Source organism: Chiloscyllium plagiosum, unplaced genomic scaffold (genome assembly GCF_037043375.1).
Source record: "Chiloscyllium plagiosum isolate Xiang-an unplaced genomic scaffold, Cpla_swu_hap1 HiC_scaffold_2, whole genome shotgun sequence".
Lineage (NCBI taxonomy): Eukaryota > Metazoa > Chordata > Chondrichthyes > Orectolobiformes > Hemiscylliidae > Chiloscyllium > Chiloscyllium plagiosum.
The window spans coordinates 124,667,276-124,686,027 of record NW_028270140.1 but is presented as its reverse complement, the minus strand read 5'-3'; the positions used below and the strand labels follow the sequence as shown (position 1 = coordinate 124,686,027).

At 49.2% G+C, this 18,752-nt stretch overlaps 1 protein-coding gene across 2 annotated transcripts in view; it reads right to left on the bottom strand.

Moving 5' to 3' along the window:
- LOC122558341 (uncharacterized) overlaps positions 1-18,752 on the bottom strand; it is a 116,116-nt gene that overhangs the window by 30,807 nt on the left and 66,557 nt on the right. For both annotated transcript variants that reach the window (XM_043706803.2, XM_088000489.1), the window contains exons 8-9: positions 7,239-7,388; positions 5,631-5,778 (exon numbers count right to left, since the gene is read on the bottom strand). In XM_043706803.2, the coding sequence (XP_043562738.2) occupies positions 5,631-5,778; positions 7,239-7,388 (298 nt within the window). The remainder of the gene's footprint in view (positions 1-5,630; positions 5,779-7,238; positions 7,389-18,752) is intronic.

Genomic DNA, 18,752 nt, shown 5'->3' with positions numbered 1-18,752 from the left:
GGAATTGGGAATATGGGATGGCGTTTTTACAGGGGGCAGGGTGGGAGGATGTGTAGTCTAGGTAGCTGTGGGAGTCAGTCGGTTTATAGTAAAACGTTTGTGTTGAGTTGGTCGTCCGAGATAGAAATGGTGAGGTCTAGGAAGGGGAGGGAGGAATCTGAGACGGTCCAGGTAAATTTGAGGTCGAGGTGGAAGGTGTTATTAAAGTGGATGAACTGTTCAACCTCCTCGTGGGCGCACAAGGTAGGTTGAACAGTTCATCCACTTTACTAACACCTCATGGGAGCACAGGGTAACGCTGATACAGTCATCGATGAAGCGGAGGAAAAGGTGGGGGTGGTGCCAGTGCAGCTGTGGAAAATGGACTGTTCCACATATCCAACGAAGAGGCAGGCATAGCTGGGGCCTATGCGGGTGCCCATGGCTACTCCTTTGGTTTGGAGGAAGTGAGAGGATTGGAAAGAGAAGTTGTTCAGAGTGAGGACCGGTTCAGTCAATCGAAGGAGGGTGTCAGTGGAAGGGTACTGGTTGGTACGGCGGGAAAGGAAGAAGCGGAGGGCTTTGAGGCCTTCGTGATGGGGGCATGGAGGTGTATAGGGACTGGATGTCCATGATGAAGATAAGGCATTGGGGGCCGGGGAAGCGAAAATCATGGAGGAGGTGGAGGGCGTGAGTGGTGTCCCGAAAGTAGGTGGGGAGTTCTTGGACTAAGGGGGACAGGACCGTGACAAGGTATGCAGAAATGAGTTCGGTGGGGCAGGAGCTGGCTGAGACGGCCGGGGCAGTCAGGTTTGTGGATTTTGGGCAGGAGGTAGAAACGGGCGATGCGGGGTTGTGGGACTATGAGGTTGGAGGCGGTGGATGGGAGATCCCCTGAGGTGATGAGGTTACGGATGGTCTGGGAGATGATGGTTTGGTGGTAGGAGGTGGGGTCATGGTCAAGGGGGCAGTAGGAGGAGGTGTCCGCGAGCTGGCATTTAGCCTCAGCAATGTAAAGATCGGTGCACCAAACTACCACCGCACCTCCCTTGTCTGCCGGTTTGATGGTGAGGTTGGGGTTGGAGTGGAGGGAGTGGAGGGCTGCACATTGGGATGAAAGATTAGTCCTCAGCAGAGGCCTCACCTTCATTCCCCTACGCTCCTGGATTAATGAATTCAACACGTGGCGAGACATCGAGCATTTCTTCCGCCGCCTTCGCCTCCGCGCCTACTTCTTCAACCAGGACTCCTGCCCACCCTCTGACTATCCCTTCTCCCGCCTCCAACACACTCATCCACCTGGACACCCCATGCTGGCCTCTTACCCACCCTCGATGTCTTCATAGCCAAAGGCCGCCGCGACATTGACCGCCTCAACCTGTCCACCCCTCTCACCCACTCCAACCTCTCACCCTCGCAACATGCAGCCGTCCACTCCCTCCGCTCCAACCCCAACCTCACCATCAAACCATCAGACAAGGGAGGCGCGGTGGTAGTTTGGTGCACCGATCTTTATATTGCTGAGGCTAAATGCCAGCTTGCAGACACCTCCTCCTACTGCCCCCTTGATCATGACCCCACCTCCCACCACCAAACCATCATCTCCCAGACCATCCATAACCTCATCACCTCAGGGGATCGCCCATCCACCGCTTCCAACCTCATAGTCCCACAACCCCGCACCGCCCGTTTCTACCTCCTGCCCAAAATCCACAAACCTGACTGCCCCGGCCGACCCATTGTCTCAGTCTGCTCCTGCCCCACCAAACTCATTTCTGCATACCTTGACATGGTCCTGTCCCCCTTAGTCCAAGAACTCCCCACCTTCATTCGGGACACCACCCACGCCCTCCACCTTCTCCATGATTTTCGCTTCCCCGGCCCCCAACGCCTTATCTTCACCATGGACATCCAGTCCCTATACACCTCCATCCCCCATCACGAAGGCCTCAAAGCCCTCCGCTTCTTCCTTTCCTGCCGAACCAACCAGTACCCTTCCACTGACACCCTCCTTCGACTGGCTGAACTGGTCCTCACTCTGAACAATTTCTCTTTCCAATCCTCCCACTTCCTCAAACCAAAGGAGTAGCCATGGGCTCCCACATGGGCCCCAGCTATGCCTGCCTCTTCGTTGGATATGTGGAACAGTCCACCATCCACAGCTACACTGGCACCCACCCCCCACCTTTTCCTTCGCTTCAGCGATGACTGTATCGGCGCTACCTCGTGCTCCCACGAGGAGGTTGAACAGTTCATCCACTTTACTAACACCTTCCACCCCGACCTCAAATTTACCTGGACCATCTCAGACTCCTCCGTCCCCTTCCTAGACCTCTCCATTTCTATCTCGGACGACCGACTCAACACAGACGTTTACTATAAACCGACTGACTCCCACAGCTACCTAGATTACACCTCCTTCCACCCTGCCCCCTGTAAAAACGCTATCCCATATTTCCAATTCCTTCGCCTTTGCTGCATCTGCTTCCAAGAGGACCAGTTCCAATACCGAACAACCCAGATGGCCTCCTTCTTCAAAGACTGCAATTTCCCCTCAGACGTGGCTGACGATGCTCTCCACCGCATCTCCTCCACTTCCCACTCCTCTGCCCTTGAACCCCGCCCTTCTGATTGCCAACAGGACAGAACCCCACTCGTCCTCACCTACCACCCCACCAACCTCCAGATACATCGTATCATCCTTCGTCATTTCCGCCACCTCCAAACAGACCCCACCACCAAGGATATACTTCCCTCCCCTCCCCTATCAGCGTTCCGGAAAGACAACTCCCTCCGCGACTCCCTCACCAGGTCCACACACCCCACCAACCCAACCTCCACTCCCGGCACCTACCCCTGCAACAGCAAGAAATACAAAACTTGCGCTCACACCTCCCCCTTACCTCCCTCCAAGGCCTCAAGGGATCCTTCCATATCCATCACAAATTCACCTGCACCTCCACACACATCATTTACTGCATCCGCTGCACCCGATGTGGCCTCCTATACATTGGGGAGACAGGCCGCCTACTAGCGGAACGTTTCAGAGAATACCTCTGGGACACCCGCACCAACCAACCCAACCGCCCTGTGGCTGAACACTTTAACTCCCCCTCCCACTCCGCCAAGGACATGCAGGTCCTTGGCCTCATTCATTGCCAGACCATGGCAACACGACACCTGGAGGAAGAGCGCCTCATCTTCCACCTAGGAACCCTCCAACCACAAGGGATGAATGCAGATTTCTCCAGCTTCCTCATTTCCCCTTCCCCCACCTTTTCTCAGTCCCAACCCTCAGACTCAGCACCGCCTTATTGACCTGCAATCTTCTTCCCGACCTCTCTGTCCCCACCCCCTCTCCGACCTATCACCCTCACCTTAACCTCCTTCCACCTATCGTATTCCCAACGCCCCTCCCCCAAGTCCCTCTTCCCTACCTTTTATCTTAGCCTGCTTGGCACACCCTCCTCATACCTGAAGAAGGGCTTATGCCCGAAACGTCGATTCTCCTGCTCCTTTGATGCTGCCTGACCTGCTGCGCTTTTCCAGCAACAAATAATTGTGGCCTAGCGCTGATCCTTACGTCATTATTTTCTGAAGAATCAGTGCTCTTCCATGTTGAACACGACCTGGATGAAGCATTAAGGATGGCAAGAACATGAACATGAGATAGAGGACTTCAGTGCCCTTCATCGCAGGTGGTCAGCAGCAATTCTACTGGCCGAGCTGGCTGAAGACATTACTTCAGGACTGGATCTGCAGCAGCTGGTGAGAGAACCTACAAGAGGAAATAATGTACTTCACCTTCTCCCCACCAATCAACCCATGTCCATCCATGACAGTATTGGTGACATGGACCATTGCACACAGTCATTGTTGAAATGAAGTCCTGTCTTCACATTGAGAAATCTTTCCATCTGGGATGTGGCACACCACCGGCCTAAACAGTACTGGTTTCAAACAGATTTGAACACAAAAGTGGACATCAATGAGGGCAGGGTGCATTCTTTCTCTGGGTCTGGCAGCTTATGGCAGCTAAGGCTAAGAGGTAGATGGTTAAATATTCGGGGTCACAGAGGGGCCAATAAGGGTGCAGAAAAAGTGAGATATGAGTGTTATGAATTCTCTCTTTGACCCTGGATAAGGTGCATATTCAGCGACCACAATCGAATTGATCAAGTCCGTGATTGTGAGAGTGGCCTGCATGGGTGAGCTAAGGAGTTAAGCTTTCACAGTCAGATGAAGGATGCTTCTAGCAGGTGCCATTTAGTTTTATGACCAGCTTAGTCCATGTCAGAGGCATCCAGAAAAATCGGTGAAGTGATAGACCAACAATATTACCACCAGGCTATTAATCCAGAAACTCAGCCAATGTTTTGGGGACCTGGGTTTGAATCCCGCTATGGCAGATGGTGGAATTTGGATTCAATTTTAAAAATGTCTGGAATCAAGAGTTAACTGATAACCACAAAACCATTGCTGATTGTCTGGAAAACCCATCTGGCTCACTAATATCCTTCAGAGAAGGAAATCTGCCATCCTTACCTGGTCTGACCTGCATGTGAATTCAGACCTACAGCAATGTGACTGACTCTCAACTGCCCTCTGAAATGGCCCAGCAAGGGCAACTAAGAAGGGGCAACAGATGCTGGTCTGCCAGCAATGCCCAAGTCCTACAAATGAAGAGAAGAACAAAACTCAAGGAAGCTGTCAGCACCTGCTCCTGGTATGATCTTTATGGTTTTGATGTTTTCTAAATCAACCTGTTCAGATGTTATAGCACATCACTAGAGCAGGTCAGACTTGAAACATGGCCTCCTGGCCAAGCGGTAAGGACATTACCACTACTCCACAAGATAACTCCCTTATCTTTATGTTATACAATTGCTCTAATGGTACTCCTATCATCAAAGACAACTATGCGACAGAATGGAAACCTGTTTTGACCATAAGATCATGGAAGCTATGGGGCTTATACCTCCAGGTCCTTTGCAGCTGATAAATATTTCCTGCTAGGAGATCATCAGAGGCCCACAGAGATGAAATAGGGATAAATTACATATTCTTTCAGTGATGAAATGATTGAGCAGAGAGGACTCCAGATTTAGGTAACTGGTAAAAGAAGCAACAGGGACATAAGCAAGCAGCTAAACTCCGGAAGGAGAAAGTGAGGTCTGCAGATGCTGGAGATCAGAGCTGAAAAGGTGTTGCTGGAAAAGCGCAGCAGGTCAGGCAGCATCCAGGGAACAGGAGAATCGACGTTTTGGGCATAATCCTGAAGAAGGGCTTATGCCCGAAACGTCGATTCTCCTGTTCCCTGGATGCTGCCTGACCTGCTGCGCTTTTCCAGCAACACATTTTCAAACTCCGGAAGGCATTACCTTAGAGTGTGATAGAGGCAGGATCAATTGTGACTTTCAAAAAAGAACTGGATCATTATCTGAAGAGGAAGATTTTATTCAGGACAATAGGGAAGAATTGTGCAATGGCACTCGGTGAGTTGCCCCTGCAGAGGGCCAGCACAGTCACAGCAGGCTGAAAGGCCTCCTTCTGTACTACAAAAAACGTATCGCCATTCATCATAAGATCTGTTTTTTATAAAGTGGCTATTCAATACGATGTTGGGTTTTCGAAATAGGAAGCAGACTGACCTGAATGTTGACTTTTTAAAATCACTTTGTCTGTGGAACTCCAGAATAAAGTATTCCACAGCTTCAAGATCAGTGGAGGTCCAACGGATAGTCGCAGTGTCCCAGCACACAGTGCATTCTTCAGTATTAATAATGGGTGCTGCTGGAACTATGGGGAACACAAATGGAAACTGGATCAGAATTTATCTGCTGCTGACTAATATGGTTAACAATTTATTACCCTGGGTGCTCTGGTTTCCTCCCACAGTCCAAAGATGTGCAAGTTAGGTGGATTAGCCATGAGAAATGCAGAGTTATAGGATGGGGGTAGGGTGGGGGAGGGGGTGTCGGATCTGGGTGAAATGCTCTCCGGTGTGTTGGTGTGGACTTGTTGGGTTGAATAACCTGCTTCCATACTGTTGGGATTCTATGATCTATGATTCTATGATTAGTTTTTAAAAGATTATCTGAACTCCGTGCTTCTTCATGTACAGGCTGGAATGCCACTTTCGCCACCAGCAGCCTGAGAAGATTATTTTGGCCAATTTTAAATGTTAATTCCAACACACACTGTAACTACAAGTCATACAGACATTGGTGCCAGGTCTGTTTACACATATATTGACTCAGAAAGATATAACACTTGACCTTGATGGGATAGATTTTACTTTTTAATCTGGAGTGGTGGAGATTGAGGGAGGATTCAATATTAACCACACTGTCCTTTACTTCTTTTCAAGTGATTTCAATGGCTGCCAATGCACAATGCCAGTGGTAGAAGTTAAATTTACCCAAATGTCTAATTAAGAAGTGACAAAGGAGAAAATAAACCAGGGTTCTGGCATCTTACCATTCTTGGAAGGAAAACATATATGTCCCAGGCAAGCAGAAGCCAAGATTAAGTTCAACTGTAATGCTCCTCATTATCAAACTGCTTACTGACATGCATGTATGAAGGAAGGAGCAGGATTTTGATTGGAGTCCTGATATTGAGGTCAAATGGCGTTCTAAAGCCCCACTGTGGGGAAAACACTCACTTAGCAGTAATTGTCCCTGAACTGACTAACTGGTAGCCTGAGGGTTCAGTTACTGTTCAATTAAATACAGCCACGGGCCTCTCAGTATAAACTGGAGTTCCTCTAATGAAGGAGGTTGTCGAGCCATCAGTTTGGGTGGGATGAAGAGAAAAGGTACCTTCACCTTGAGGTATTTGCTCTCCAATGTTTTAATGTCTTAAAAATAAAAAACACCCTCAGCAACCAGGCCACTATTTGAAGGTGAACCCTCCTATAAGATGACCTGCTACCAATCATGTGGTTAGGTAGGCAGAGAGCACCTCAATGCCTGAACCTGAATCCAATCTCTTCTTACCCGATGCCGACACATACAATATAGGTCACTGAACTGTGATTCAGACTGGAATCCCTGATCTTAAACCAAAAGTAGCAATGCCAATCCTCATCCTTCTACCCTACTGGATGGATTGGTACGATACTCAGCAGCATTTGCTGAACTTGAGGAGGGAGCCAAAACCTTGGATGTTAATCTGATGAAACTTCTGGCAAAATTTCACATCTGGGCCAAAAGCCTGATATCACTCATTCAGTTTTATTACTGGTATCGACTTACCAGTCCGAACGGTCACTTTCTCACTGGGCAAACTGCACCCTGCAAAATTCACTGCCATCACCCAGACAAGATAACATCGGTTTGGTTCCAGATTGTCCAGTGTACAGTAGCTTTCTTTCACTGCCATCTTGTATTCTTCAGTTACACTTCCTTTTAAAAAGAAAACAGGGCGATCTGTTAGGTTCAGGTGTTCATTAGTGTGGCTCAATTTCTCACACTGTATATAGACGAGCCATTATCCATTTATTGCATTTCTGCAGTAATTTATCCAATCCTGATACACACGTTTACAAGGCATTCACACGAAGAAGTTTAAAAGAAAAGGTGACATTCAACTTTCAGAGATTAATTTACCTATCAGTACTGTAGTGAATGTAACAAGGTCAGCCAGGTGGACCTCACAGAATAGGAGTTCTCTGATTGGGGCTGATAACTCCTGGTTGACAGATATAAACAGGCTTGTCCAGGTCTGAAGACCTCCTCGTGGGTCTGCTCCTGGGCCTGGCCAAACTGGCCATAAACAGGTCCAGGCAGCGGGCCGTGGAGGGGGTCATTAGGGCCGACTGCCTGCCCCTCTTCCGCGGTTACGTTAGGGTCCGGGTGTCCTTGGAGAAGGAGCACACGGTGTCCACCAACACCCTGGAGTTGTTCAGGGAGAGGTGGGCGCCGCAGGGAGTGGAGTGCATTATTTCCCCCTCCAACTCTATTTTGATTTAGTCCCTACCCTCCCCTTCACTGTTTTGATCACATGGCACTGCCCTTTGATGTGAAGGGCACTGCTTGTCACTGGCTACTCAGGTGTTTTCCTATCTTCCTGGTGGTGGAAATTGAATACACACACCATGGGTGCTGGGGAAAAAAAATATAATAAGCACTACCGCCTAACTGCGGTAGTGTGGGGGAAAAACAAAAAAAAAACACAAAAAAAGTATATAACCAGGATGTTGACTAAAAACAAACAAAAAAAACATAAACAGGACCGTTCACACAGCATTGCCTTTTGTGAAGGGCAGTGCTTGTCACTGGCCACTCGGGTGTTTTCCTATCTTCCTGGTGGTGGAAATTGAATAAAGATTCGTGCACTTTGTGTCTCTCACTGTGTCTCACACCTGCACACACACACACACACCATGGTGCTGGGGAAAAAAAAATCGGAATTATCACACAGCTTTGCCCTTTGATGTGAAGGGCACTGCCTATCACTGGCCACTCCGGTGTTTTCCTATCTTCCTGGTGGAAAAAAGAAAAAAAAACTAAAAAAAAAGCAATAATAAAAAAAAATAAACAGGCTTGTCCAGGTCTGAGGACCTCCTCGTGAGTGTGCTCCTGGGCCTGGCCAAACTGGCCATAAACAAGTCCAGGCAGCGGGCTGTGGCGGGGGTCGTAAGGGCAGACTGCCTGCCCCTCTTCCGCGGTTACGTTAGGGCCCGAGTGTCCTTGGAGAAGGAGCACGCGGTCTCCACCAACACCCTGGAGTTGTTCAGGGAAAGGTGGGCGCCGCAGGGAGTGGAGTGTATTATTTCCCCCTCCAACTCTTTTTTGATTTAACCTCTGCCCTCCCCTTCACTGTTTGATCACACAGTATTGCCTTTTGTGAAGGGCACTGCTTGTCACTGGCCACTCGGGTGTTTTCCTATCTTCCTGGTGGTGGAAATTGAATAAAGATTCATACACCTTGTGTCTCTCACTGTGTCTCACACCTGCACACACATACCATGGGTGCTGGGGAAAAAATAAGCACTACCGCAGTTAGGTGGGACTGTGGGGTTAAGGAAAAGAAAAATAAAATAAAAATAAAAATAAAAAATAAACAGGCTTGTCCAGGTCTGAAGACCTCCTCGTGGGTCTGCTCCTGGGCCTGGCCACACTGGCCATAAACAGGTCCAGGCAGCGGGCCGCGGAGGGGGTTGTTAGGGCTGACTGCCTGCCCCTCTTCCGCGGTTACGTTAGAGCCCGGGTGTCTCTGGAAAAGGAGCACATGGTATCCACCAACACCTTGGAGTTGTTCAGGGAGAGGTGGGCGCCACAGGAAGTGGAGTGTATTATTTCCCTCTCCAACTCTATTTTGATTTAATCCCTGCCCTCCCCTTCACTGTTTGGTCACAGAGCATTGTCCTTTGATGTGAAGGGCACTGCTTGTCACTGGCCACTCGGGTGTTTTCTTTTCTTCCTAGCGGTGGAAGCTGACTAAAGATTTGTGCACCTTGTGTCTTTCACTGTGTCTCACACCTGCACACACACAACATGGAAGCTGGGGAAAGAATAAGCACTACCGCAGTTAAGTGGTAGTGTGAGGGTAATAATAAAAGAAAACAGGCGTGTCAGACATCCTGTCCCCTAAGAGTGGGTTCTGAGGAAGCTGTAACAGTCTCAAGCACTGGCCATGTGTGAATAAAGGGTGCCTTGGTGATAGGATTCTGGCCTCTGTGGAGTCATTTCAGTGGCAATGAGAGAAAAGCATGCTTCCAAAGAAACCCACTCGCAACCATTGTCTTTGAATTGGGTTAAGCATTTCCGGCATCATGCCAATATTCGGGAAGCCTGGCATGTTTGATCCTGCCATCGAAGATTGGGCCCAGTATGTCGAAATAATGCCTTATTTTTCAGGGAAAATGGCATTGGGGCAGATAAAAATCAACAAATAATTCTCCTGACAGCTTGTGGAACATTGGCTTTTTTGGGATTTTAGGAGCTTAACTTTCATTGAGGCACCAAATGCTAAAACGTTTCAAGAGTTGATGGATTTAGTTAAGGAATATTATGACACTCAAGACTCCTCTAATTCTGAGACGCTATCGGTTTACTCAGCAATTCAAAAACTGGGAGAATACATTTTGGGATTTTTGATGAGGTTAAGAGGATTGGCAGAGGCTTGCGACTTTGGTTTAACCCTTAATGAGATGCTGGTATGTGATATTAATGATGTAGGCATGCAATTGCACCTACTAGCTGAAAGCCAACTGTACTTTAAACAGGCACTACAACTGGCTTTGTCATTGGAAAATGTGGCAAGTGGAGCATATGAGTTACAAGGTATTCTGATGGAAGTGGACACCTTCACCAGTCTGACTGAGCTTGGGAAACAGCACTTGAGTAGAGGCAATTGCATAACCTCACTCAGGACATATCCTGAACAGAGGGACTCTAGGTCAGCCCACAGCAAAACTCCACAACAAGCCAAGCCTCAGCCAAATGGTTAACATTTTATTCAGGATCAGGGCCAGCAAGCCATTGGGGTGGCTGCTGGTATATGGACTCAAGAGACTAAAAGAATTCCACTCGGCCTGCATTGAGCAAGAGAACCCATGGGCCTGTATCCAGGAGAATACACACCATGGAAAGTTGACCTACATACAGTTTGGAAAAATTAAATTGCTTAGCAACATCCAAATCCGAACTAGTCAAATGAATGTCTGGCTAAATGGTCACTCAGTTCTAATGAAGATTGATACCAGCGCGGCTATATCAATGATCACAGATCCAGTCTTTAACAAAATTTGCTCTGGACTCCAACCTTTAAGTTTGCCTAAAATCTTGGCAAGACTGAGAACCTGTGCTGGAGAACCTTTCCAGATTAAGGGTATAACTTCGGTTCCAGTCTCATATGAGAAGCATCTGGACCAGTTACCACTGATGGCAGTAAAAGGCTCAGGCCCAAGCTTGATGGGGCACAACTGATTGAGAAAGAGTCTCCAATTCAATTAAAAAATGGCTGTCTGAGTGAAGTCCTAATTAAACACCCAGAAGCTTTGCAGGAAGGTCTAGCGACTGTCAGGGGAGCCAAGGCCACATCCATATTGACCAGGAAGCAATTCTATGATTCTGCAAGGTCCACCCATTGCCACTTGCCTTATATGCAAAAACATAGAAGCAGAAATTAGGTGACTGGAAAGTGAAGGAATCATCAAACCAATACAGTTTACAGAATAGGCAGCACTGGTTGTACTGATTGTGAAACCCAATGGGTTGATTTGCCTTTGTGGGGAGTTTAAGCAAACAGTAAACCGCTTCTCCCAGCTGGATAAATACCAGATTTATCACATAGAGGATTTATACATAAAGCTGGCAGGGGTGCTGCCCTTCACAAAGCTATACATGAGCCATGCATACCTGCAATTGTGGTTAGATGAGGATTCCCAGAAGTATGCTACACCCATAAGGGGTTGCACCAATCTATGAGACTGCCATTTGGGGTATTATCAGCCTGCGCCATTTTTCAGTGGATGATGGAGAACATTTTACAAGGGCTACCCTAGATCGTCATTCATCAATGAAGTGCACTTAGAGAACATGGAGATAGTCCTTAGGCATTTCTCGAAGGTGGTGATATGTGTTACAAGGGAAAAATGTGCATTCCAGTCACCACAAGTGTCTTTCTTGGGCTACGGAGTTGAAAAGTCTGGGTTACACCTGTTGGAAGATAAAGTGAGGGTGATCAAAGGTGCCCTGTCTCCCACTTCTATACCAGAGCTTAGGTCTTTCACTAGATTGGTGAATTATTCCTTGGAAAGTTTACATGTAACTTGGCCTCCTTCCTGGTACTCTTACATCTGCCATTGAGAAAGGGTCAGCCTTGGAAATGGTCTCAAGGTGTGGCTTTTAGGGAAGTGAAGAAGCAACTATCATTGTCTAAGATGTTTGTACAAATGATCCCAAGCGAAATTAGATTACTTACAGTGTGGAAACAGGCCCTTTGGTCCAACAAGTCCACACCGACCCGCCAAAGCACAACCCACTCAGACCCATTCCCTTACATTTACCCCTGCACCTAACACTACAGGCAATTTAGCATGGCCAATTCACCTGACCTGCACATTTTTTGGATTGTGGGAGGAACCTGGAGCATCCGGAGGAAACCCACGCAGACACGGGGAGAATGTGCAAACTCCACACAGAGTTTCGCCTGAGGTGGGAATTGAACCCGGGTCTCTGGCACGATGAGGTAGCAGTGCTAACCACTGTGCCACCGTGCCGCCCACAAAATCTGGTGCTGACATGCAATGTTTCCCTGTATGGTATCGGGGTAGTGTTGGCTCACAGACAGCCCAACGGAAAGAAATGCCCAATAGCGTATGCTTCCCAGACTTTGGCTGATGCAGAGCGCAAATACACCCAGATAGAGAAGGAAGGCTTGGTGGTCATCTTTGGTGTGAGGAAATTTCTTTATGGATGTACATTTGTAACAGTAGCAGGCCACAAAACCCTACCAGGGCTACTTAAAGAGGACAAGGCAGTGCCATCCGTAGCTTCAGGTCAAATTCAGGCGGTGGGCTCTCACTCTCTGTGTACCATTACAAAATGGAACACAGTCCAGGAGGCCAAGGAGCAAATGTGAATGCATCCAGTGCCTCCCATTGGCAGATCCACCACAAGTGGTGTCAACACTGGAAGAATCCATTCTGGTTTTAAAACTTTCTGGACAGCCTTGCAATCATCGCTGACAATATCAGACTGTGGGTGCAATAAGATCTGCTTCTGGCAAAACTGAAACATCTGGTCCTAATAGGGGAGCAAAAGAACCATCACAACCAGAACTGAAACCATTCTGGACGTGGAGAGACCAGATCACTGTAGACAATGGTGTTTTACTATGGGGAGCAACAGTGATTGTCCTGGGTAAAAGTCCTGGACTGAATTCCACTACAGTCATCCAAAATGAAGATGTTGGCAAGAAGTTATGTCTAGAGGCTAGGATTAGATGCTGGCATGGCAGCTGGGTGGGGCAGTGCCCAGAGTGCCAATGAGGACAAAATTACTGCCAGCAGCTTGCCAACATTTGTACGAATGGCAGAGTAAATACTGGACTCAATTACATGTCAACTATGCAGGTCCTTTCATGGGCTCAATGTTCTTAATCACTGTGGATATCCACTCAAAGTGGCTGCACATGCATTAAGTTCATTTATCAAACATAGGGATGGTGATAGAAAAACTATGGGAATCTTTTGCAATCCACAGGCTTCTGGAAGTGTTGGTCACAGACAATGGGCCATCGTTTACGAGCAGGGAATTCAAGTATTTCCTAAAGTTGAATGGCATTCAGCATGTAAGGACAGCTCCATACCATCCATCATCCAATGACCTGGCAAAAAGGAGCACTACAAACTTTGAAGGCAGGCTTAAAGATACAGCCTACAGCTTCACTCAATACCAAGCTGTCCAGATTCCTATTTGATAATAAAACCACTCCTCATGTAACTACGGGATAACTCCAGCGAGAGGACTGTGCACCAGGCTACATCAGATCTTCCCACACCTTGGCGGGGTGTTGGGTGAAATGGCATCAGGAACACCAATGCCTGAGTCAAGACTACTCTAAGTGAGAGAGACAGACTACTTTCGGGGACAGAGTTTGGTGCCAAAACCACAGAAATGGTCCTGCATGGGTAAGAGGTATGGTCGACGCGAGATCAGGTCCTGAAATATATGAAGTTCAGGTAGGTGAGGCGTTTCTGAACAAGTATGTGGACCACATGAAAGCTGCAAATCATGAATGGGGCAGGAGCAAAACATGCCCAGCCCCTCAGAACAGCTAGAAAAGGTGTCAAAACCCATGGATTCCCCCCCCTTCATCTAGTGTTGAAGAAACGTCAAAATCTGAAATAGACACGGCAGATGTCACAGCCTCAACGCCTTTATCGACTGAAGAAGAGGATGAATATCTTCTGAGTGTATGGTCTGCTATACGTCTCCTGAATCTAAGGTTGAGTAGGAGAAACCGGACCAAGTGAGAAAACACCCAAGGAGAGGCTACAAGAGGAAGAACAGGCCTACGTCCCCAGACTTTGAGAGGAGGGATGTAGTGATTGTAATGAGGTCAGCCAGGTGGACCTCATAGAATTTGAGTTCCGTTATCGGGAATGTTAGCCTGGTCCAATCAGGGAGCCCTGGCTGACAGAGAAAACAGGAGTGTCAGATGTTCTGTTCACTCTGAGGAAGTCGGATCGTGGTCAAGTATAATGCAAGTGTAAATAAAGGGTGACTTGGTGACGGGATACCAGCCTCTGTGGAATTATTCAACTTTCCTTATACTAGAGAACCAAAACCACTCATAGTACTCCAGATGTAGTCTTACAGCACCTTGTACAATTCCAGGAGAAAGTGAGGACTGCAGAGGCTGGAGATCAGAGCTGAAAAATGTGTTGCTGGAAAAGCGCAGCAGGTCAGGCAGCATCCAAGGAGCAGGAGAATCAACGTTTTGGGCATAAGCCCTTCTTCAGGAATGAGGAAGGTGTGCCAAGCAGGCTAAGATAAAAGGTAGATAGGAGGGACTTGGGGGAGGGGCGTTGAGAATGCGATAGGTGGAAGGAGGTTAAGGTGAGGGTGATAGGCCAGAGAGGGGGTGTGGGCGGAGAGGTCGGGAAGAAGATTGCAGGTCAAGAAGGCGGTGCTGAGTCCGAGGGGTGGGACTGAGAAAAGGTGGGGAGAGGGGAAATGAGGAAGCTGGAGAAATCTGCATTCATCCCTTGTGGTGGGTGGGTTCCTAGGCAGAAGATGAGGCGCTCTTCCTCCAGGCATTGTGTTGCCATGGTCTGGCGAAGGAGGAGGCCAAGGACCTGCATGTCCTTGGCGGAGTGGGAGGGGAAGTTAAAGTGTTCAGCCACAGGGCAGCTGGGTTGATTGGTGCGGGTGTCCCAGAGGTATTCTCTGAAACGTTCCGCAAGTAGGCGGCCTGTCTCCCCAATGTAGAGGAGGCCATATTGGGTGCAGCGGATGCAGTAAATGAAGTGTGTGGAGGTGCAGGTGAATTTGTCATGGATATGGAAGGATCCCTTGGGGCCTTGGAGGGAAGTGAGGGGGGAGGTGTGGGCGCAAGTTTTGCATTTCTTGCAGTTGCAGGGGAAAGTGCCGGGAGTGGAGGTTGGGTTGGTGGGGGGTGTGGACCTGATGAGGGAGTCGCGGAGAGAGTGGTCTTTCCGGAACGCTGATAGGGGAGGGGAGGGAAATATATCCTTGGTGGTGGGGTCTGTTTGGAGGTGGCGGAAATGACGAAGGATGATACGTTGTATCTGGGGGTTGGTGGGATGGTAGGTGAGGACCTGGTGGCGATTGGAGGGGCGGGGTTCAAGGGACCCATGCCTAACCCCGCCCCTACGCCGATCGCCGCCCGCACACCCATCCCCGCTCCCACGCCCAACTCCACCCACATGCCTAACCCCGCCCCCAGTCCTAACTCCTCCCTCACTCCCAGCTCCAGCCCCACACCAGGTCCTAGGTCCTAGCTCCCAGCCCTGCCGTATTTTCACCATCCCTCCAGACCTCCCCCTGAGGATGTAAGATCAGTCCTCAGCAGAGGCCTCACCTTCATTCCCCTATGCTGCCGGATTAACGAGTTCAACACGTGGCGAGACATCGAACAATTCTTCCGCCGCCTTCACCTCCGCGCCTACTTCTTCAACCAGGATTCTCGCCCACCCTCTGACGACCCCTTCTCTCGCCTCCAACACACCCCATCCACCTGGACACCCCATGCTGGCCTCTTACCCGCCCTTGATCTCTTCATAGCCAACTGCCGCCGCGACATTAACCGCCTCAACCTGTCCACCCCTCTTACCCACTCCAACCTCTCACCCTCGCAACGTGCAGACCTCCACTCCCACCGCTCCAACCCCAATCTCACTATCAAACCAGCAGACAAGGGAGGTGCGGTGGTAGTTTGGTGCACTGATCTTTATATTGCTGAGTCTAAACACCAGCTCGCGAACACCTCCTCCTACTGCCCCCTTGATCATGACCCCACCTCCCACCACCAAACCATCATCTCCCAGACCATCCATAACCTCATCACCTCAGGGGATCTCCCATCCACCGCCTCCAACCTCATAGTCCCACAACCCCGCACCGCCCGTTTCTACCTCCTGCCCAAAATCCACAAACCTGACTGCCCCGGCCGACTCATTGTCTCAGTCTGCTCCTGCCCCACCGGACTCATCTCTGTATACCTCGACACAGTCCTGTCCCCCTTAGTCCAAGACCTCCCCACCTACGTTCGGGACACCACCCATGTCCTCCACCTCCTCCATGATTTTCGCTTCCCCGGCCCCCAACGCCTTATCTTCACCATGGACATCCAGTCCCTATACACCTCCATCCCCCATCACAAAGGCCTCAAAGCCCTCCGCTTCTTTCTTTCCCACCGAACCATCCAGTACCCTTCCACTGACACCCTCCTTCGATTGACTGAACTGGTCCTCACTCTGAACAACTTCTCTTTCCAATCCTCCCACTTCCTCCAAACCAAAGGAGTAGCCATGGGCACCCGCATGGGCCCCAGCTATGCCTGCCTCTTCGTCGGATATGTGGAACAGTCCATCTTCCGCAGCTACACTGGCACCACCCCCCACCTTTTCCTCTGCTACATCGATGACTGCATCGGCGCTACCTCGTGCTCCCACAAGGAGGTTGAACAGTTCATCCACTTTACTAACACCTTCCACCCCGACCTCAAATTTACCTGGACCGTCTCAGACTCCTCCCTCCCCTTCCTAGACCTCTCCATTTCTATCTCGGGCGACCGACTCAACACGGACATTTATTATAAACCGACCGACTCCCACAGCTACCTAGATTACACCTCCTCCCACCCTGCCCCCTGTAAAAACGCCATCCCATATCCCCAATTCTTTCGCCTCCGCCACATCTGCTCCCAGGGGGACCAATTCCAATACCGAACAATGCAGTTGGCCTCCTTCTTCAAAGACCACAATTTCCCCTCAGATGTGGTTGACAATGCTGTCCACCGCATCTCCTCCACTTCCCGCTCCTCCGTCCTTGAACCCCGCCCCTCCAATCGCCACCAGGACAGAATCCCACTGGTCCTCACCTACCACCCCACCAACCTCCAGATACATTGTATCATCCTTCGTCATTTCCGCCACCTCCAAACAGAACCCCACCACCAAGGATATATTTCCCTCCCCTCCCCTATCAGCATTCCGGAAAAACAACTCTCTCCGCAACTCATCAGGTCCACACCCCCCACCAACCCAACCTCCACTCCCGGCACCTTCCCCTACAACCGCAAGAAATGCAAAACTTGCGCCCACACCTCCCCCCTCACTTCCGTCCAAGGCCCCAAGGGATCCTTCCATATCTGTCACAAATTCACCTGCATCTCCACACACATCATTTACTGCATCCGCTGCACCTGATGTGGCCTCCTCTACATTGGGGAGACAGGTTGCCTAGTTGTGGAACGTTTCAGAGAATACCTATGGGACACCCGCACCAACCAACCCAACCACCCTGTGGCTGAACACTTTAACTCCCCCTCCCACTCCGCCAAGGACATGCAGGTCCTTGGCCTCCTCCTTCGCCAGACCATGGCAACACGACACCTGGAGGAAGAGCGCCTCATCTTCCGCCTAGGAACCCTCCAACCACAAGGGATGAATGCAGATTTCTCCAGCTTCCTCATTTCCCCTCTCCCCACCTTATCTCAGTCCCAACCCTCGGACTCAGCACCGCCTTCTTGACCTGCAATCTTCTTCCCGACCTCTCCGCCCCCATACCCTCTCCGGCCTATCACCCTCACCTTAACCTCCTTCCACCTATCGCATTCCCAATGCCCCTTCCCCAAGTCCCTCCTCCCTACCTTTTATCTTAGCCTGCTTGGCACACCTTCCTCATTCCTGAAGAAGGGCTTATGCCCGAAACGTTGATTCTCCTGCTCCTTGGATGCTGCCTGACCTGCTGCACCTTTCCAGCAACACATTTTTCAGCTTGCACAATTCCAGTAAGGCTTCCCTACTCTTAAACACTAACCACCTTGAAATAAGGTTGAGCATTCCATTAGCCTTCCTGATTATCTTTTAGTTCTTATTATATCCATTATAGAGTAACATGGTTTGTGCTTTTTTCTTTTGTGTGATAAACTTTCATGTTCTTTGTTCAAAGTGCATTGACAGCCTCTTGTAAATATGTTCAGTGACTGACCTGCATAATAACCAAAAAAACTTATGTTCAATTTAGCCAATATAATTGTCCATGAAGACATGTTTGAGGAAATCTCCCTGTTTCCCATCAAACATGATCTTGATTCCCACCTAGTTTGGCAGATGTTGAAGCCACCATTAGACCCCAAAGAATGGAGAAGTCACAGGATTAGATGGGATTCCAGCAGAGATTTTCAAACTTGGAGGAGCATAGCTTTCCAGTCATCTCCATCAACCATTCTTGAAAATCTGGGACAAAGAAGAAATCCCTACTATTACCATTGTCTTCAAGAAAGTAGACTGAGTGGACACTGGCAACTCCTGAGGAAATTCCATACACTCCAACTCTGGGAGGATCATCACCCAAGTCCTTGCTAGATCCCTTCTCCCAGTCTCTGAGGAAATCCTTCATGATAACCCATGTAACATCTGACCAACTATGTAATTATTGATATGATTTTCACTGTTCAACAACCCCAAGAGAAACGCCAGGGACAACACCAACCACGCTACATGGTCTTCACTGACTTGATCAGGGCTTTTAACTCAGTCAGTCGGGATGTGCTTTGGGAGACCCTGT